The 21,320-nt window shown below is 42.9% G+C and overlaps 1 protein-coding gene across 2 annotated transcripts in view; it reads right to left on the reverse strand.

Annotated features, from left to right (window-relative positions):
- Nucleotides 1–21,060, reverse strand: part of RASA1 (RAS p21 protein activator 1) — an 84,841-nt gene extending 63,781 nt beyond the window's left edge. For both annotated transcript variants that reach the window (XM_089493578.1, XM_089493580.1), the window contains exons 1-2: nucleotides 20,655–21,060; nucleotides 2,151–2,303 (exon numbers count right to left, since the gene is read on the reverse strand). In XM_089493578.1, the coding sequence (XP_089349704.1) occupies nucleotides 2,151–2,303; nucleotides 20,655–21,046 (545 nt within the window). In that variant the 5' untranslated portion in view covers nucleotides 21,047–21,060. The remainder of the gene's footprint in view (nucleotides 1–2,150; nucleotides 2,304–20,654) is intronic.
- Between the last annotated feature and the right edge of the window lie 260 nt (nucleotides 21,061–21,320).

A 21,320-nucleotide genomic window follows, 5' to 3' on the forward strand; every position in this document is an offset into this window, starting at 1 on the left:
TGTACATTGGCTATAATTGTTTGTTTGTTTGTTTGTTTGTTTCTTTCTCTCTTTCTTCTTTTCTTTCCAAGGGACCAGCAGCCAATAGGTTGTACTGTTCTATGGACCACCTCTTCGAATAGCACTATTATAGGTACACGATCAGTTATTACATAGTACAGTGCGCCCGCACCATACGTGGGTGCACTATACGCTGCTTCCAGCTTACATGGAAGCTGCGCACCAATGAAAGTTGTCCCCATCTTCAAAAAGGGGAAAAAAGAGGATCCCAACAATTATCGTCCAGTTAGTCTGACATCAATACCAGGAAAGATTCTGGAGCAGATCATTAAACAAAGAGTCTGTGAACATCTAGAAGGCAATGCCATAATCACAAAACGTCAACATGGGTTTCAGAGAAACAAGTCATGCCAGACAAATCTGATCTCTTTCTTTGATAAAATTACCAGCTTGGTAGATGAAGGGAATGCTGTGGATATAGTATATCTTGATTTCAGTAAGGCCTTTGACAAGGTTTCCCATGACATTCTTTTTTTTTAATTTTATTGATTTTATCACATTCAAACAAACATAATAAACATACAAACAAGCTTGTAAAATATGGGCTAGACAAAGTAACTGTTAAATGGATCTGTAATTGGTTGACCGGCCGAACCCAAAGGGTGCTCAACAATGGCACCTTTTCATCCTGGAGAGAAGTGACCAGTGGGGTACCACAAGGCTCTGTCCTGGGCCCAGTGTTATTCAACATCTTTATCAATGATGTGGATGACAGAATTGGGAGCATACTTATCAAATTTGCAGATGACACCAAATTAGGAGGAATAGCTAATGCTCCAGAGGACAGGATCAACATTCAAAATGATCTGAATAGACTAGAAAGCTGGGCCAAAGCTAACAAAATGAAATTCAACACAGAGAAATGTAAGGTACTGCACTTAGGGCAGAAAAATGAAATGCACAGATATAGGATGGGGCACACCTGGCTGAATGAAACTACATGTGAAAGGGATCTGGGAGTCCAAATAAACCACAAGTTGAACATGAGTCAACAGTGTGATACGGCACCTAAAAAGGCCAATGCTATTTTAGGCTGCATCAATAAAAGTATAGTGTCTAGATCAAGAGAAGTAATAGTGCCACTGTATTCTGCTCTGGTCAGGCCCCACCTGGAATATTGTGTCCAGTTCTGGGCACCACAATTCAAAAAGGACATTGAGAAACTGGAGCGTGTCCAGAGGAGGGCGACTAAAATGGTGAAATGTCTGAAAACCTTGCCCTATGAGGAACGACTCAGGGAGCTGGGGATGTTTAGCCTGGAGAAGGGAAGGTTAAGAGGTGATATGATAGCCCTATTTAAATATTTGAAAGGATGTCATATTGAGGAGGGAGCAAGCTTATTTTCTGCTGCTCCAGACAACAGGACCCGGAACAATGGATGCAAGCTACAGGAAAAGAGATTCCACCTCAACATTAGGAAGAACTTCCTGACAGTAAGGGCTGTTCGACAGTGGAACACACTCCCTCGGAGTGTAGTGGAGTCTCCTTCATTGGAGGTCTTTAAGCAGAGGCTAGATGGCCGTCTGCTGGGGATGATTTGGATTTCCTGCATGGCAGGGGGTTGGACTGGATGGCCCATGCAGTCTCTTCCAACTCTATGATTCTATGAAAGTAATGGTGTTCCGAGCCATGAGCCTACGCCCCATTGTTTTTAATGGGGCACAAGCATACGCGAATTTCCCTTTATGCGGGGGGGGGGGGGGGAGAGATCCGGAACAGACCCTCCGTGTAAGGGGAGCTCCCACTGTACAAGTTCTCACCATGGGCCTTCTTGTGCCTACTAAGGATCTTTACTAAAGTATGAAAAACATTTAAGGTTTTTCATTAGTAGATAATGAGGAAAATAGCTTTTCAAAGAAGAGAATCTAAAGAGCACTTTAACTGCACACAAACTACTGTTCCTTCTGTTTCCTTCTTAGTACTGCCGCCAATGTGCTCACTGCCGCCCAGTCCTAGCTCTTTCAAGTTTTGAGTGAGGAAAACAGTTTCTAAAAGCATACATAGAAGCAAGATAAGGTTCAAACAGCATGTTTTAAAACTACATTTTACAAAGACTCAACTTCTTCCAAAACATTACATTAAATTCTCACCTAAAGTGATTAACAACATTGGTTTTACTAAGGAACGAGAGGACAAATGATCCTGGCCTTCGATCGCTCTCTCGAATAAGGTAACTTCCAGGCTTCCCTGCTTGTCGAAGGCGTTCTTCTGCAATTGTTCTGTCAAGCTTCCCATGATACCATCTAGAAAAACAGAAAGACATCACTATATTAACATTTAATACATGGAAATGCAAGATGAAATATCTTATAACCATGAAGCATCACAAGTTAGCCACAAAGCACTACAGAGATAAGATTATTCAGTTGAAGTCACTAGAAGTGGCTGCTAAACTAACTTTTTAATGAATTCATACATACATTTTGGTAGCTATGAGATGCAGAACTGCAGTTGAGCTATCCAAACAGCTGCAGAGTATACAACTCTTATGAAATGCAATTTTCTGCACACATACAATACAATATGGCATTTTTACTTTGATGATGACCTTCACACTCATAGTCATCTTGAGGACAAAATACTGAATGCTTGGTTTCTGTCAAGGGATGTTAAGTGTCCAAGGCAATCAAGATCTGGGTAAAGTCTGACGTCAGTGTTGTGTAGGCATCAAAGATGGACTACCACAGAGAGAGAATATTGGATTTACTGATGTTCCAGAGAAGATGCAAGTGTATGATGAGAATGATTATCTCATTTCAATATTATCAACTAAAGTTATTGTCTTAAAATTCAAGCACAATTGAAATTTAGGTGTATTTCTGGATTCAACTTCGATTTCTAAGTAATTATAGTGGCCAGGAATCCATTTACTCAATTAAGCATCCACTCCTAGAGCTATCTGATCTGACCATGGGGATACATCCTGTTTGGGCTACTGTATGTGAGGTCTCAAGTGAATTTGGAAACTTCCTATGATACGTTCCATCAGTGCCAATGGCTAACAGCCCACTTTGGAGCACATTTCAAAGTGCTAGTTATGACTTATACATAAGACTAGGATCCAGGCCAGTGGAAAGACTATATTCTCCCATATAGACTGTGAAAATCCCCTCCCCCAATTATCACATAGACCTATTCAAATTTTTGAGATATGTAGGAGAACCCTCTACTTTACAGCTACCATCAGAGGCACATTTGGTGAAGTCACACAAGATGGCCTTCTTGGTGCTTTTCCCCAGACTCTCAAATTCTATTCCAAGGTACACTAGGCTAGCTCCCTCCCTACTGTCCTTCTTCAGGGAAGTAAGAGGCTTTTGTTTTGTTTTGCTTTGCTTTACTCAGGGAAGCCTTTAACAACTGAACAACTGCTAAAGCCATTTTCAGACATGTGCTGAATTTAATTTTTATTATTATTGCTGAGATTTTAAAACTAAATTGTATGAATATTTCTGTAAGTTATTTTTTATTTATTCATAATGTCCGTATTATTGATGTAGAAATCTGAAACATGCAGACAATCATTACAGGAATCAAGATGGAGTAATTTGGATCATTATTTATTAGTGCACTAAGAGCCAATCTAGAAACAAATCTATTAGTAGAAATATCTTCCTGAAAGTATCTCAGCATAAATAAAGCTATTGATGTTTTGCAGCAGAACTATTTATTCAGTTTATTTGAAGCATTTGTATATTGCATGTCAACCTGCTAGGCCCTGATGTTATAAGGTGTTGTTGTGTGCCTTCAAGTTGTTTCCAACCTATGGCAACCCTATCCAAGTAATGGCAAATCTAAGGCAAACCAATCACAGGGTTTTCTGGGGTTGACAGTGAGTTCCCATGGCTGTGTGGTGAATTGAACCCAGATATCCAGAGTCAAACCACTATACTGGCTCTTTAAGGTACAACTGAATTTTAAAAATTAAATATACAAATAAAATAATTTAAAGAGAGAATATAGCAGTTCTTAAAAATAGTTCTAAAGTAACAGAGTTAAAACAGTTTTGACAATCAAAAGCCACAGGAAATACAATCTTAGCTGCCTGCTAAGACCTGATTTCTCTTGGAATGGAATTTAACTGTTGGACTCTGTCACATATACCCAGCTTTGGACATGCAACAGGATCTCCAGCTTATATGAGAGGAGGGAATCATTCAAATATCCTTACTCCAAGCTGTTTAGGGCTTTGTAGGTCAAAAGAAGCATCTTGAATTCAGCTTGAAAACAAATGGAAAGCCAGTGCAGCTGTTACAAAAATCAGTGCTATATGATCTCAAAAATCACACAGTGGGCATTAGTTTGGATGCTGCATTTTACACTAGCTGTAACCTCCGAACATTTGTCAAGGGCAGCCCCACATAGAAAGCATTACATCGATCAAACTGGGCGGTAATGTAGGCACTGTGGCCAAATCTGCCCTCCCTAGGAAAGGTCACAGCTGGCATATCAACCCAAAGCACACCTACCACCACAGCTACCTTGCCTTCTGGGATCTGAGCTGGACCAAAAGACCTAGGTCCAACCAAGGAACCTGATCATTCAGAGGGAATGTAATCCAATCCAGAATAAACTGTAATCCCAACCACAGTTTAAACTTCCTTACTGATCAAAATAACTTCCATATTGTCTGAACTGAACCCCTATTCATTCAGATACAGTCAATCCTTACTACATCCTAACAGAGATTCAGGCTTTCCACAGTTTCTCTTGCAGCACACTTATAATGCTTTTCTCCAAAATGATCTCCCTCAACTGGGCTTTTGTAGATAACAAAAAATACTAAGTCGTATATAGTCCCATAGGCTAACAGACCATGGTTGAACCATATGTTAAGATAGCTGAGCCCAAAATAAATGGAACCACTACAACAAAACAGTGGCCTGAAGTCCAATGTCAGTCAAGCAACTTGGATCAATGCTGCCAAGAGATGTATCAGAATCAACAGGAACTGGACTTGAGTTCCTGGTGTAGCTCATCTACCAAGCCAACTAAGGTTTTTCCAGTTCTGTAACCAGGCCTGAACTCATATATGAATGGATAATATTGGAATGGATAACAGAAAACTAGTTTCAGTCAAGAAATCCTAGAGATATGCTTCTATGACTTGCTCCATGACTTTTATTTAAAAGGAGTTAGAAACTGAACAATAATTATGGGGGGTGGGGGTCTCTAGCAAAGGTTTCTTCAAAGGAGGTTTTATTAGTGCTTGTATTAGAAGGGTTTGAACAAAGCCCCTTTTAAAAGAAGAATTTACAACACTCCTCATCCATTTGGCAGGCCCTGCTCTGGCACTGCTCATCAATCAGGATGTATAGGGATGTACCAGGCAAGTTGGCAGTTTGTTCACAGCATCATGTTGAATATAGTGAAACTCATTCACTAGTAAACTAGTAAACAAGACAAATAAATGCCTCAAATACCTTTCCAGAGTCTACATTCAATCTGGAAACAAAGTCAAAATAAATCCAAGTAATTTTCTCCACTAGAAGTGATACAGGCGGCCCTTCTTACACGGATTTCTTATACACCGATTCAAGCATCCATGGTTTGAAAATGTTCAAAAAAAGTATAAATTTCAAATATTAAACCTTGATTTTCCATCTTTTATAAGGGACACCATTTTGCTATGTCATTATATTTAATGGGACTTGAGCATCCACGGATTTTGTTATCCACAGGACATCTTGGAACCAAACCCCAGCGTATAACAAAGGTCCACTGTATAAGAATAAGAACCTGCTTCTTTACGAAGGATGGGGATGTAAGGGGGGATAGTTACATATCTGATGTTAAACTTTCCTAAATCACTGCTACCTCTTAATTTTAGGTTTCTTTCGTGTTCTCGTCAGCAGAGTGAGTTAGGACATTCCACTTGTTCCTTTAAAGCTACTTCCACACTTTCCCAAGCATTTCAGGGTGCTGCCAAATACAAGCATTGGCTATTCAACAGACTAGGGACCAGAGCAGTGTAGGTTCTGCATTTTAACGATTTCTGCTTTTTGACAGTGCCTGTTGAATATGTGAGGGACTCCTGTAGTACAATCTTTGAGTCGAAAAAACTGATTTTGCATGCCTTAGGAGCAGTAGCTTTTAAGATATCTGGTGTGAGGGACATTAGGTGTTTTTCCCAATGTTTCTGAGACCAGAACAATATTTGTGTCCACTGGCTACACTGTTTCTTTCCATTGGTCTCCAGCACTTTTCCTGATGATACTAAGAAATTCCCAGAAAGATGGAAGACAAAGAGGAATAAGAGTGGGCAAGCATGGGCTTGGCAGGCACACCAGGCTTCAAGCAGTGGGCAACATCCCGAGGTGGGGTTTCACTCTTATGTCGAAGAGAAATATACATGTGAGAGTAGAAAGGAGCATCATTCTAGCTATGTATGCCCAAAAGTCTTTATAAAAAGGAGCTTCTTGATAAGTGAGGTAAGCCTATACAACATATACAGGATGCACAGGGAAGCCACTGAAATCCACAAACATCTGGATAATTTCAACCGGAAAGAAGAAACCCTTAAAATGAACAAAATTTGGCTACCAGTACTGAAGAATAGCAAAATAAAGACTCAGCAAATGCAAATGGGAAACCACTCTGAGTCAGGGGCTTTCCCAGCAGATAATGATCACCAATTAACAGACATTAATCATCTTTGGCATTAGCCTCCCAGCCTCAGGCCAGCCATCAGCACAGAACAATACACATGCAAATCACTCCTGCATTCCCAGGCTCACACAGTATATATACACCCAACTTTTTCCAGGCAAAACATTCTCTGAAGACGCCAGCCACAGATGCTGATGAAACGTCAGGAAGAACATTTTCTAAAACATGGCCACATAGCCCGAAAAAAACACATATACAATTAACATAGTCTGTTTTTATTTTAAAGTTGTGTATCCTAATTATGTCACAACATGCTAGATCAGATGTCAGTCTATTTAGTGTTGGAACAATGTATTTGAAAAGAGACTAATTGAGACAAGGTACTATAAAAAGGCTTTATCTATATATGCTTAAAAGGGTAACAAACAATATATATATATATAACAGAATCATACAAAACCCATATATACAAAGGATACAAAATAAAGCATAATAGTAATGGCAAACATAATAACAGCAAATAATAATACAAACTATATAATACAATCAAATAACACAAGTATAATGCAACAGAAAAGAAGGCTGAGAGTAGAGTAAGCAAAAGAGGGAGAGAGGGGGAAGACCTCACTACAAAGCTAGCCTTATTAAGACTCTAAAGTTGATTAGAACTATGCATATACAGCTGTAGGTCATCTGTGTTCTCAGTAGCTCTCCATTAACCCTGTAATGGTTATTAACCCTATAATGGCTCAAGTGTAGAGCTTGTTACTATTCCAACATTTAGGACACTATCAGATTTCCAAAATATTTTCTGGAAAGTCAGATCACTGCAAACAGAGTTCACAAACCCAATTGCCCATGATAACCAGCTATTCCTATAGATGAATGCTCAGAACAAAGGTATAATACATAACTATCTCAGAGACTTTGTAGATTAGGCATGAGGAGAGAACTTCCACTGAGTCTGACAGACAAGAGAACAAGTCATCCCCTTTACATCATCAGTCACATACAGACAACTTGATGGAGGACAGATATGAACTGCTCATTTCATGTACAACTCTGAAGCAGAATTACCACCACCACAGACAACTACTCCCCTTTTCTCTTGGAACTCTGTCAAAGAGAGAGAGATAACAATTCCCTTCCTCAAGGGTTTTTGACTGGGCTTAACTATATCAAGCAACTTTGGCTTTAGAGAGGACATAAAACAACATCAGATCTCTCTCTTGCTGCCTTGTCACTACTAAAATGTAGTATGAAAATCAGGATTATTTCAGCAGAAGTTGAACACAGAACTGCACTAGAGGACGTAGAGAGGACATATTTTCAGCTGCATATAGGGCAACACTGGAGGGGGTAGCAAATGCAGTAATACATGAATAACCAAATCTGCAAATGGTTAACCCACAAATATGGAGGGATGTTTGTATATTCACCCATTTCCACTTTCCAAGCTCATGAGATTTTACAGGTTGTCAAAGACAAATAAATGGGTCCTAGAACAGACTCTCTCTACAAGTCAAGATAAATTGAGGCTGTTGTACTTCCAACACATATTGAGAAGCCATTACTCACTGGAATAGACAATGATGCTAGGAAAGGTGGAGAGTAGTAGAAAAAGAGGAATACCACATACTACATGCATAGACTCAATCAAGGAGACCATGGCACTGAGTCTGAAGGACTTGAGCAGAGCAGCTGAGGCCGGCGGGGGGGGGGGGGGGGCTTGGAGGTGACTCAAGAGAAGTTAACAACAACAACAACAACAACAACAGAAATTACAATGTGATAGAAATGTGAGTTTGTTAGATACTATTTTAGATTTATAGTACAATTCCTATTATAGGAATCATATAGAACCAACATGAAGTGGTGTTTTTAAGTGCTGGACTATGACTCTGCTGGGTTTGAATCCCCACTATGGAAATCCACTGGGTGACCTTGGGCAAGTCACTCTCTTGGCCACAGATGAAAAAAAGGCACACACACACAAAAACCGGAACAACCAACCCCAAACTAATCTTGTCAAAGAAATTCAGTGATAGGTTCACAACAGAAACTATCTATGGTTCCAGAAAGATTCCTTGTCATCAGAGCAGGCTGATGGGATAGGCAGGGGTGCAATGGTTAAAGAGAGTTATTTCTTTTCCGAACAGGTACCAGGCTCAATTCGTCTATCTGAGGAATTCCAATGTTGAACCCTGCCCTCTGGTTTTATGAAATAGCAGGCACATGTAACACCTAAAAAGATCTTGTATTCATGTTAGTTATTTATTGAATTGGTATCCTGCCTTTCTTCCAATTCACGGTGGTTTGATCTGAACAACGTAAGTGATTTGATAGTTTTGCCTGACAAAAACATATTTTGTTGTTGGAAATTATAATTTAGTTCAGATTTTATCAAAATGTATGTGCTTGCCCACCACTGTGCTGCTTTCCCACAATGCTTCTACAAAGCATCTGGAAAGTGAAATGGACAATCAGTAATAGGATACACATGTATTTTACACAACACACATTCCCTGCTTTTGAGGAAACACGAAAGTTCATGCAGTTTCGCTTCAAGTAACAATTTCTGCTGTGGTTCTTAACCTACTCTCTGGTTGGCACAAGCCACAGGAATATGTTCAGCATACTTGATATTTAATACTTTTTACACACTCTTAGTCTGATACACTAATGTAACTAAGTACATATTTAATGATTTTACAGTACATTTAAAAGTCTGGCCATCTTCAGCTACAAAGACTCACAGCTATTAGGTTAAAATTTATTCACAGAAGTTGCACACACAGTATTATTTCACTCTTCCGTTCTGGCCAAGCAGACTTCAATCCTTATTCATTAAAGTACATCTGAGAACACTACATGCAGTGGCATGCCCTAGGTTGGTGAAGAAGGGCATATAAAAGCATTAATCTAAAATAGTTTTTTCATCTCCTCCAATCCATCCCTTGATTATTTTACTAGGGCCCATTACAGATGGGCCTAAAAGTACGCGCTCTGCGCATACTAGGGTTAGAAAGGAGCATCCTTTCCGGACACTCCCAACCCTAGCACGCGTAGAGCACGCACAAAATGGCGGCGGCCGTTCCACATGGCCACCGCCATTACGTCACGACCGCGCCGCCTCCAAACGAGGCGGCACGGATGTGATGTCTTTGCGCCGCGCGAGGGCGCCTAGAGCGCCCTTTCCGCGGCGCAAGAAGAAGCTCCGAAACGGAGCTCCTTCTGGGGTTTGCGTCGCTGGGCGCAGCCTTTACATGGCTGCGCCCAGCGACGCAGAGGAGAAAGGAGCCAAGCGGCCCCTTTCTCCTCCTCCCCGCCGTCGCCAGGTGTCCTTGGGGCTTGAAGCCCCAAGGACACCCCTTTCCAGGCCGCGGGGAAGCGGCCTTTTGCTGCTTCCCCGCGGCCTGGAAAGCGGCAGATCGGGGCCTCAGAGGCTACCGTTCTGGCAGCTGAGGCCCTGATACAGCGGGGAAAAGGGCGGGTGCAGGCCGCCCCAAACGGGCGGTCTGTAACCCACCTAAAAGATATATTTTTAACTCATGCTGATACAGTCAGCCCTCCGTTTTCATGGGTGATCTGTTCTGGACACACATATCCCTGCGAAAATGGAAATTCGCAGATATTCAAGCCCCATAGGCTTGAAGGGGGGGCACCCGCAAGTGGCTATGGGTCCGCACCTGAGGCACAACCTCCATTTTAACCCTCACCATTTGCACCTCGCAAGTGAGGGTCACGGATCTAAAGTCCACGCAAACGGAGGGGCAATTGTACTGGGATTCTGCCAAGGGAAAATTGTGAACAAACAAACCAATGACTTCTTCGTTTACTGGAATCCTAATTAGTTGTGGCATCCCAAGGAGGCAAGCATGGTTCACTATCAGCCAGTGAGAAAATCAGCACATAAGCCCAATCAAGGCTCAAGGCTCAAATCAAACAGCCAGGTTTAGCTGTAAAGTATCTATGGTACAGTTCAGATTAACCACATGTGGAACTGAAAAAGAGGTATTACTACTGCCTCCTTCAACATCAGTACACTCTGTTATGTTTCATATAAAACTTACTTCATTGCTGTGGCATATATGGTCTGTTGGCAACCTGCTTTCCAAGGCTTTTTATTTCTGGACTGCCTTGACTGAACATTACACTTCACCTACTCTCTATTACATCTTACTAGCATGTCCCAAGAACAAGAAGCGAGTGAAGCATTCTTAAGAGCTTATTTATTCCTGACTCAGAAAGTAAAGAAATGTAGCAAGTTATGTCAACGAATTCTGTAACAGATCGCTTACAACCATACTACTAAACAACATGTTAACAGTGTGTCCACACTTGATCTGTTTTGGGGTTGTTTTGTTTTGTCTTCAAGAAAATAGCAATCGACAGGTGTGGAGGGTTGATTAGGGTCACAACTCTGCCCACAAGAGCCCTGATGAAAATCATTTGTCCCACAAAGGTATTATTCCCACGAAGCACATTAGTCAAAGGACAGAGAACCGAAACAGACAAAACAAAAATGGTCATCAGCACATAACCCAAACAACATAAAGCTGCCCATTAATATATGTTGAAAACGTCAGAATGAGAACATGCAAGTGAGCAAGCACATATTAAGTGACATATCAAACCATAATGTATTATATACAAAATTTAATAAATATATTCCATGATGTAAAACAAGACATTTATACAGGCCAATGGTTATTCCAGCTCAGACATCAGAAGGGCTGCCAGGCCCAAGAAAACCCAGAGAAGTGAAGACAAGCAGCCACCCAAAGGGAAGGTATTTTTACCATACATCAAAGGAGTCACAGACAGAATAGGCAAAGTGGTGAGGAAGCACAACCTTCAAATGGTTTACAAACCGACGAAGAAAATCCAGCAAATGCTTCGCTCAGCCAAGCACCAGAGAGACCCTCTCACAGCTGCATGAGTTTACAGCATACCATGCAGCTGCGGACAAGTCTACATAGGGACCACCAAACGCAGTGTGCAAGCAAGAATCAAGGAACACGAGAGACACTGCAGACTGGGCCAGCCAGAAAAATCAGCAGTAGCAGAATATGCCACAAACCATCCTGGGCACAAAATACTGTTTAACACTGAAGTTATGGACCGTGCCAACCACTACCATGTCAGGATGCACAGGGAAGCCATTGAAATCCACAAACACCTGGACAATTTCAACAGAAAAGAGGAAACCCTTAAACAAGGTTTGGCTACCAGTCCTAAAAGATAGCAAGACAAAGACTCAACAAATGCAAATGAGAACTCTCCCAGCAGACAATGAGCACCATCAAGCAGACATTAATCCTCTTGTGCACACCCTCCATTCTGAGACCTGCCATTAGCATCAAAAACAATATACATGCAAATTCACTCCTGCCTTTCCAGGTCACACATTACATATACCCAAGTCCTTTCCAGGCAAACATTCTCTGAAGATGCCAGCCACAGATGCTGGCGAAACGTCCTGAAGAAACTTTTCTGGAACATGGCCACATAGCTCGAAAACCCCACAAAAAACTATGGATGCTGGCCATGAAAGCCTTTGACTTTACCAACTGTTACTAAGACCTGTTTCTGCATTTAGTAACTACTTTTTACCCAGAAACAGAAACCTACAGAAAGAACAATACTTGCAAACAAGTGCCAGCAACCTTTTACTGTTGAAATGTACTCTTGACTCATATAATACTGAGGTCAGTGCAATAAACTATGCCAAAGCTATGTATCCACATTCAGTACCAATAGTTGTCACAAATCTATTTTGTGTTGAGAAGTAGCATAGGTATACTTCAGCATTAACATAAAAATGTTAAAGATAGATTAATTCAAACTAAAATATTAGGCTAATTTAAATCAAATCTAAACCTGAACATATTTTATTTATTTATTTATTTATTTAGGTATTTATATCCTGCCCTTCAACCCTAATGGCTCTCAGGGCGGCTTACAATTATTATTTTTAATCAGACAGTTCCCTGCCCTCAGGCTTACAATCTAAAAGACACGAAACAAAAGGAGAAGGGAATGGTGGAGGGAAAGGGGATGAGGTCCAGTGGTTCTTCTCTCCCTCTGAGGCCTGGACCAAGGCAGATGGCTTGGAGGGAGGGCTCTTCCTTCTTCCAGGCTAGCCCTGATGGAGCTGGACCTGCCTGGTGAACTCCCTCTCAGGCCAGCAGATGGCAGTTATGGAGAGTGGAGTCTCCTTCCTCTCAGGCCGGCGGATGGCAGTTATGGAGAGTGGAGTCTCCTTCCTCTCAGGCCGGCGGATGGCAGTTATGGAGGGCGGAATCTCCTTCCTCTCAGGCCGGCAGATGGCAGTTATGGAGGGCGGAGTCTCCTTCCTCTCAGGCCGGCGGATGGCAGTTATGGAGGGCGGAGTCTCCTTCCTCTCAGGCCGGCGGATGGTAGTTATGGAGAGTGGAGTCTCCTTCCTCTCAGGCTGGCGGATGGCAGTTATGGAGAGTGGAGTCTCCTTCCTCTCAGGCCGGCGGATGGCAGTTATTGAGAGCGGAGTCTCCTTCCTCTCAGGCCGGCGGATGGCAGTTATTGAGAGCGGAGTCTCCTTCCTCTCAGGCCGGTGGATGTCAGTTATGGAGGGCGGAATCTCCTTCCTCTCAGGCCGGCGGATGGCAGTTATGGAGAGTGGAGTCTCCTTCCTCTCAGGCCGGTGGATGGCAGTTACGGAGGGCGGAATCTCCTTCCTCTCAGGCCGGCGGATGGCAGTTATGGAGAGTGGAGTCTCCTTCCTCTCAGGCCGGCGGATGGCAGTTACGGAGGGCGGAATCTCCTTCCTCTCAGGCCGGCGGATGGCAGTTACGGAGGGCGGAATCTCCTTCCTCTCAGGCCGGCGGATGGCAGTTACGGAGGGCGGAATCTCCTTCCTCTCAGGCCGGCGGATGGCAGTTACGGAGGGCGGAATCTCCTTCCTCTCAGGCCGGTGGATGGCAGTTATGGAGAGTGGAGTCTCCTTCCTCTCAGGCCGGTGGATGGCAGTTATGGAGGGCAGAATCTCCTTCCTCTCAGGCCGGCAGATGGCATAGATATGTTTTCTTTCCCTCCATACTCCCTGCATGCTGCAGTAAGCAATACTCAAAACACCAGACTTTTCAGCGGAGGAATGGGCGTTTTTAGCTCTTGGTATTTTAGAGCATGTCTTCAGCGTAACTCAGGATCACAATGCAACTCTCGCTTATATCTATTTACAGGTACTGTTCATTGATTTCAGTTTTACATGCTCTCACAAAGTAAAATTAGAACTGAAGCATAAGGTAATTGTAGGATTTGTAGTTTTGTGAGATATTCAGCCTTCTCTATCAGAGAGCTCTGGTGCTACAACAAACTACAACTCCCAGAATTCCACAGCATTCAGCCATGATAGTTAAAGTGGTGTCAAACTGGATTATTTCTACTGTGTGGATGCAGCCCCATTGAAACTGTGCCGAAGTATTTGTTGCCACTACTATCAGCTCAGAGTCTAGGGATAACACATAGTCAAAGAATACCTCAAATTACTGCATTGCAGGTAAAAACAGAAGTTAAAATCCATAGAAATATTAGAAAACAATAAAATACAGTAGGCCCTTGAATTCTGTTAGGGTTTGGTCCCAGGAACCTCCATGGATACCAATATCTGTTGGTGCTCACGTCACATTAAATACAATGGCACAGTGAAATAGCATCTCTTACATGAAATAGCAAAATCAAGGTTTGCTTCTTGGAATTTATAATTTTAAAAATGTTTTCAAGCCATGGATGGTTGAATCTGTGTACATGGAGGGTAGGTCAACTGTATGCAGAAGCAACTGAAAATAGTTTGTAGAAAATAAATCACTTTTGTTAAAATATTCTTTACAAAATACCACTTCCAAACTCAAAACAACTTACACTTAAGTACAGTGGACCCTTGTTATACGCTGAGGTTTGGTTTCAAGATCCCCTGTGTATAACAAAATCCGTGTATGCTCAAGTCCCATTAAACATAATGACATAGCAAAATGGTGTCCCTTATTAAAAAAAAAATGGAGAATCAAGGTAAATTTATACTTTTTTGGAACATTTTCAAACCGTGGATGCTTGAACCCGTGTATAAAAAAATCCGTGTATAAGAAGGGCCAACTGTATGTTCAAAACTGCAACCATGTTAAATCCCACAGTGGAAGGGAAGGACAAACTGTGTCACAGGAGCAACTAACTCAAGCCCTACTGGGCACACATCAACATGGCAGAAGGTATTTGAAAGAGAAGTTTTTGCCTTATATTGCATCTTGTTACTCATCCTTTTTAAATTTTTCCTCCCACTAATTTTAGTAGAAAGGGAAACTAGTCTTATCAGTTGCAGGGTCAGCAAATTTTCTACCATGCTGAACTATGTCCAGAGCTATGTTCAAGAAAGAGGGGGTCCTTCTGGACCCAAAGTTTCTCATAATCCACCTAAACACACTATGTTTTGGCCCTCACCATTTCTCAGTTCACCAATCATGAAAAAGCAATGGTGGGTGCCTCCCCCCCCCCCCCGCCCAAGCACCTTGAAACACTCAAACCATGCTGGTAACTAGCCACCACAAAAACCTGGGCCTCAAGATTCAAAGATGAGTCAGGAGTATCCCCAAACTGTAAAGAGAGGTAGAGGAGATGGGGGTCTTGGAGATGTCTCCTTCACAAGGTCACTGTGAGCTGGACATGACTTGAGAGTATGTTACACAGTGAACCATTCATTTTTATATTTTACTGGTGATTTTATTGTCAGCTGTTTTGATCTGTTTGGAGAAGTGGGATAAAATTATTATTATTATTATTATTATTATTATTATTATTATATCTTCAAGGGAAGTGTAATACCACCTAATAAAGGCTGAATCCCTATTCCCTGATCTCCCTTCCAACTGACCAAGGGCACCTCTATCTTGTCTGGAATAAGTTTCAATTTATTTGCCCTCATCTAGTCCATTACAGATGACAGACACTGGTTCAGAACTAGAACAGCCATCTTGGATTCCAGTGAGAAGACACAGTAGTTTTGTAAGTCATCTGCATATGGATGGCTAGGCACTCCAAAACTCTGGAATACCTCTCCCAGAAGTTTCATGCATATTAAATAGCATGTCAGGCAAAATAGAACACTGAGGGATTCCACAAGTCAATGGCCAGGGGGTTGAACAGGAGTCCCCCAGGACCAGCTTCTGGGTTTGCCCCTCCAGAAGCTGTAAAAGGTACCCCTAAGTCACATCCCAGTGAAGCAACCTAGAAGGATACCATGATCAATGGTATCAAAAGCCGCTGAGAGGTCCAGTAGAACCAACAGGGACACACTCCCCCTGTCTAGTTCCCTATGTAGATCATCCACCAAGGCAACCAAAGCTGTCTCAGTCCCGAAGGCAGACCTGAAGTCAGATTGAAATGGATCTAGATAATCCATTTCACTCAGAAACTCCTAGAGTTGGGAAGCCAGCATACACTCCAATACCTTGCCCAAAAACAATTGGCTGGACAATGGCCGATAATTATCCATTTTAGAGGGATTCAGGGATGGTATTTTCAACAAAGACCTCAACTTCCTCCTTTAGGAAAGATGGAATGCTGCCTTGCTGTAGGATGACACTGATCACTCCCTTCACCCACTCAGTCAGTCTCCCTCTGGCCTGTTTGATAAGCCAGGAAGGGAAAGGGTTTAGCGCACATGGTGGTTTTCACCTCTCAAAGGATCCCGTCCATATCTTCAGACTACACAAATGTAAGGTGTTCCACTAATATTTGACAAACAGGTGCCAAGGTTACAATCACTGGCAGTATATTAATTATACCACCTACTGTATATGTTCATGAATAAGTCTACCAATATGAGTCAAAAAATTGTCTCCCCAAAAACTGACTCGATTTATCCAAAGGTCAATGTAAGAGTTGTACTTTAATTCATATATATGTAAAGCAGGCTTGCACAAAATATGGCTCACAGACAGTGTGCAGCCTGCCAAAGGATTTTGGGTAACCTGCAGGGATGTGGAATGACTTTAAAGCTCCTCCTCCACTTAGAATCATAGAATCAGAATTTGAAGAGACCACAAGGGCCATCCAGTACAACTCCCTGCCAGGAAGGAAATCTCAATCAAAGCATACCCAACAGATGGGCATCCAGCCTGTGTTTAAAGACCCCCTAGGAGGGAGACTCCACCACACTCCTCCTAAGAATAGAGCCATAAAGAGGAAGAGAACAAGCAAGACACTCACCCTGCAAGGCTCTTCCACTGTCTTGATTTCTCCTGAGAAGGCTAGGTGGCCGAGGAGGAAGAGGGGCAAACACTCACCCCTCAAGGCTCCTCTGTCACTTGGTCTTCTCCCGAGTAGTAGTCTAGGCCTAGGAGGAGGACAGGAAAGACTCCCTTGCTGTTTAGCTTTCTCCTGAGGAGAGGGCCAGGCATAGGAGCAGGAGGAGGAAATTAATATTAATTAGAATTAATTGATTATAATAGCAATTACTAATATTATTAATTATTATCAATTAATATTAATCATTGTATTAAATGAATGAGGTTCCATTAGTATACTGGAAACAGTGAGCTCTATTTCTTTTTCATCAGTTATTGGTAAAGCACTAGAAATGTTAAATTGTGTGCTGGGATCAATGACAGACTGGATGGAGGCCAAGTACAGTCAAGGAAAAATTGCTGGTCAGTAGTTTGTGGGGGCTTACAGGTGTTGTTCAGCATGTTCCAGATGAAGCTGCATTATCTGAAGGATCAGGTTCATATTGTGGCAAGACGTTTAGAGCTGGCCTTAATCCTGAGAGTTAAAAGGATTCCCAGTGATTGGGCAGCATATAAATAAATCCTATTATTATTATTATTAAAAGCATGTTTCACCAACAACCTAAAAGCACAAGTCATGGCTTGCTGATGAGCCATTTATATACACACTTCTGGGTATACAAAACCTGCTGGCCACATGTTAGTCATACTCTGGTAGCACAACATGCAGGCTATTGCAATGTCCTGTATGTAGGATAACCTCTAAAGCTGATTTGAAACTCAGGACAGTAACATAGCCACTATGTTTTACGGCCTATTCTCAAAGTCCTGCACCATCCGAAAACTGTCCTTGGAATTCCCTTCCCACAGAGGTTTCGTTATCACCATCCCCATTCTGATTTTCAGGCCAGGTAACTACCTTTTTATTTTCTAAATCTTTTATATATATTGAATTTGTATATTAATCCCACAAAAATAAGTTTATTGTATTTTACTGTACTATATAAAGATATATTTGTTAACTGGTAAATGTTTTGTTAATTGCTCTGACAAGTTTTGACTCAAGAGCAGCCAAAAGATTCATAAAATTATTTATCCATAAACAAAAAGAAGCCACTGATGCAACATGCAGCATATCAAGACTAACATTGGTAAATTGTAGCAAAATATTAATAGAAGACATTGTTGGTATTCAACACCCCCTTCCCACACTTTATAAAAAAGAGCTTCTGGAAAAAAAAGTTATCACAGAAAGCTGAAAATTATGGGAAATAGCAGGATTCCTGTGTTGTGTCTCTTTGCAAAGAAAACTCAAGACACAATTTTTTTTCCTCTTAAGATGCACTTATAAGTCAATGTACTTAATGACCTTGATATGGATTATTTTAAGGATAGTGGCAAGAGCATCTATTGAAATGTATGCTCATTACAGCAATCGTGGTATTTAACTCTGGAAAACTGTATAAGCCACCAACCTTTCTTCCAACTGTGAAGCTGAACATATGGCTGCAGTGGGTCCCTACAGATACTTGCCCCCTCTACAGTTCTGAGACTGGGAGAAAGGATGAGAGCGAGTTGCCAAAAGCATAGTCAAGGTGCCAGGACAATCTTAAAATACAAGGGCCAAACTATCAAGACCTCCATTCCAAATGTTATTGCTAGAGAGGAGGAAAAGCATGGTGGAGGCTTCTCCAAGTACAGTATTGTTCAGAAGCAAGTCACACTCTCACAGCCTCAGAGGATGGCAATGGCAACCCCCCTCTGAGGAAACTCGCCAAGAAAACCCCGTGACAGGGCCACCTTAGGATTGCCATATGTTGGAAACAACTTGAAGGCACACAAACAGCTGTTTTAATGTTTTATTGGTTTTAACTGTGCTGTTTTTAACTTTTGTTTTAATGTGGCTAATATCTTTTTATCTTTTATAATCAGAGTTTTAGGTTTTGTTTTTTTAAATTATTGTAACCCGCCTTAAATCCCATTGAAAGGCGGGATATGAATCCTTGAAATAATAATAATAATAATAATAATAATAAAAAGAACTAACAGTCCTCTTATTGCACTTCAGAATGAAAGATGGGTCCTTGGTCCAAAAGATCTGCCAGGCCACAAGGAACAGTAGCAATACATTTTGTGAAAAGGGGGAGTGGAGGAAGAATGGTCCACCAAACAGAAAGCAGGATTCTGAATGCTTTTGACAGATGTGAAGCAGAGCCTCTCCACCAGGACAACCAGAGGTCCTCACCACAAAGGAGGACAAGGCACCACAAAATGTAGGACAGCCAAGAACCAACATAGGACATGAGCGAACAAAAGATTTTAAAAAACATTCATATAAATATAAACCCATGCTTCTTAGTCATGCTCAAAATGGAGGACCTGTTGAGATTCCTCCTGGAGGAGGACATCTGGCTGCCCTACGCTCTTTTTTCCCCCAATGAGGATGGATGGAGCAAGCTTGTTTTCTGCTGCTCCAGAGACTAGAACACAGAGCAGTGGATGCAAGCTACAGGAAAAGAGTCCACCCAAACATTAGGAGGAACTTCCTGACAGTAAGGGCTGTTCAACAGTGCAACAAACTTCCTCAGAGTGTAGTGGAGTCTCCTTCCTTAGAGGTTTTTAAACAGAGCCTGGATGGCCATCTGTCGGGGATGCTTTGATTGAGAGTTCCTGCATGGCAGAATGGGGGTGGGCTGGATGGCCCTTGCGGTGGTGGTATCTCTTCCGACTCTATAATTCCAGGACCTAGGCAGTTGTTTTTTATTGAAACAGAAGGGGAAGTGGTGGTGGGGGGCCCTAAAATGCCAGTTTTCCTGGGCAGCAAGGAAGCAGGCAGGAGCTTCCCCAACCCAGTTGGTTCCCAATGGGAGGTGGCTGGAGCAGAGGCAGGGCAAAGAAACTTCCAGGAGTTGCCCAGAGTTTGCCAAAGGGATATATAGAGTCATAGAACCATAGAGATACATAGTGTATTTATCTATCTATCTATCTATCTATATCCACCTTGAGTCCCTATATTGGGAGAAAGACGGGATAGAAGAAAATAAAATAATAATAATAACAACACACACACACACACATATACATGTATGTATGTGTGCATATTTCAGACACACATTCTTCACACACACATATATATACTCTTCACACAAACATGCATGCACACGCATACTCTTTGCACACTCACTTATTTATATGTACATATGCACACATACTCTTCAGACACAAACCCAAATAAATGTGTGTGTGTGTATACACATACACACACATCATCTTCACAGATATATATAATATATACATATACATGTGCGCACACACATACTCTTCAGACACACGTATTTATATACACACTTGTCACAAATATTTACATATACATATAGACACCTACTCTTCACACAGATATATATATGATATAAATATGCATACACACACGAATAGACACACATACAGTAAGCACACACATATTTATATACACCCTCTTCACATATAATATGCATCTATATGCATGTAGATATACTGTATGTATAAAAACAGTCTTCACCCCATACATGCACACATGTACTCTTCACACACACATGCTCTTCTCACCCCCCCCCCCATATATACACATGGCTACAGTACACACGGAGGGAGGGAGAGGGAGGGCGGGCGAGGCGTGGCTGCCAGGCGCGTTCCCGGAGGGCGCGTGAGGGAGGAGGCGGGGGCGCGTGTGTGAAGCGGGGCCTGACTCACTGGTTTGTGGGGGGCGCGTTGAGCGGGATGGCCACCTCCTCCTCCTCGTACTCGGGCCCGTCCAGAGAGTCGCCTTCGTCCACCGTGCTCAGGCCCCCGGCCGGAAGAGGAGGCTGAGGCGGCGGGGGCAGCGGAGGGAAGCCCCCGGAGGCGGCGGCGGCGGCGGCAGCTGTGGCGGCGCCTCGTCCTTCTCCTCCTTCGCCTCCGCCCTCGGGAAGCGGGGCCTTGGGCGTCTCCGGAGGGGGAGGCCTCCCCAGCGAAGAAGAAGGGCTCAAGCCGCAGGTGGAGGAGGCAGCCGCTGGAGGGCCTCCTCCTCCTCCGCCGCCGCCATGTCCGCCAGGCTCCCCAGAGCCGCCCTCTTCGCCCCCGGCCTCGGCCGCCGCCGCCATCATGCTGCTCCGGCTCCGGCTCCCTTCGCGCCGCCCCGCCCCTCGCTGCGCAGCGCGTGCCCGGTGGGCGGAGCCACGAACGAGGGAGGAGGAGGGGAGGGGAGGAATTTATGAACGACGGTTGGGCCTCAACGGCCGCTGCGGGGGAGGAGCCATGGTGGGGAGACTCCGCCCCCCAGTCAATGGGAACAATGGGGAAGCCGAGGAAGGCCACGCCCACCCGAGTCAGGGGCGGTGGCTGCTGCAGCTGCGGAGGTGACACGCCGTCAGTGGGAGG

The sequence above is a fragment of the Sceloporus occidentalis genome, unplaced genomic scaffold (genome assembly GCF_023333645.1).
Source record: "Sceloporus occidentalis isolate IW3139 unplaced genomic scaffold, rSceOcc1.0.p SCAF_1, whole genome shotgun sequence".
NCBI classification, from domain to species: Eukaryota; Metazoa; Chordata; class Lepidosauria; order Squamata; family Phrynosomatidae; genus Sceloporus; species Sceloporus occidentalis.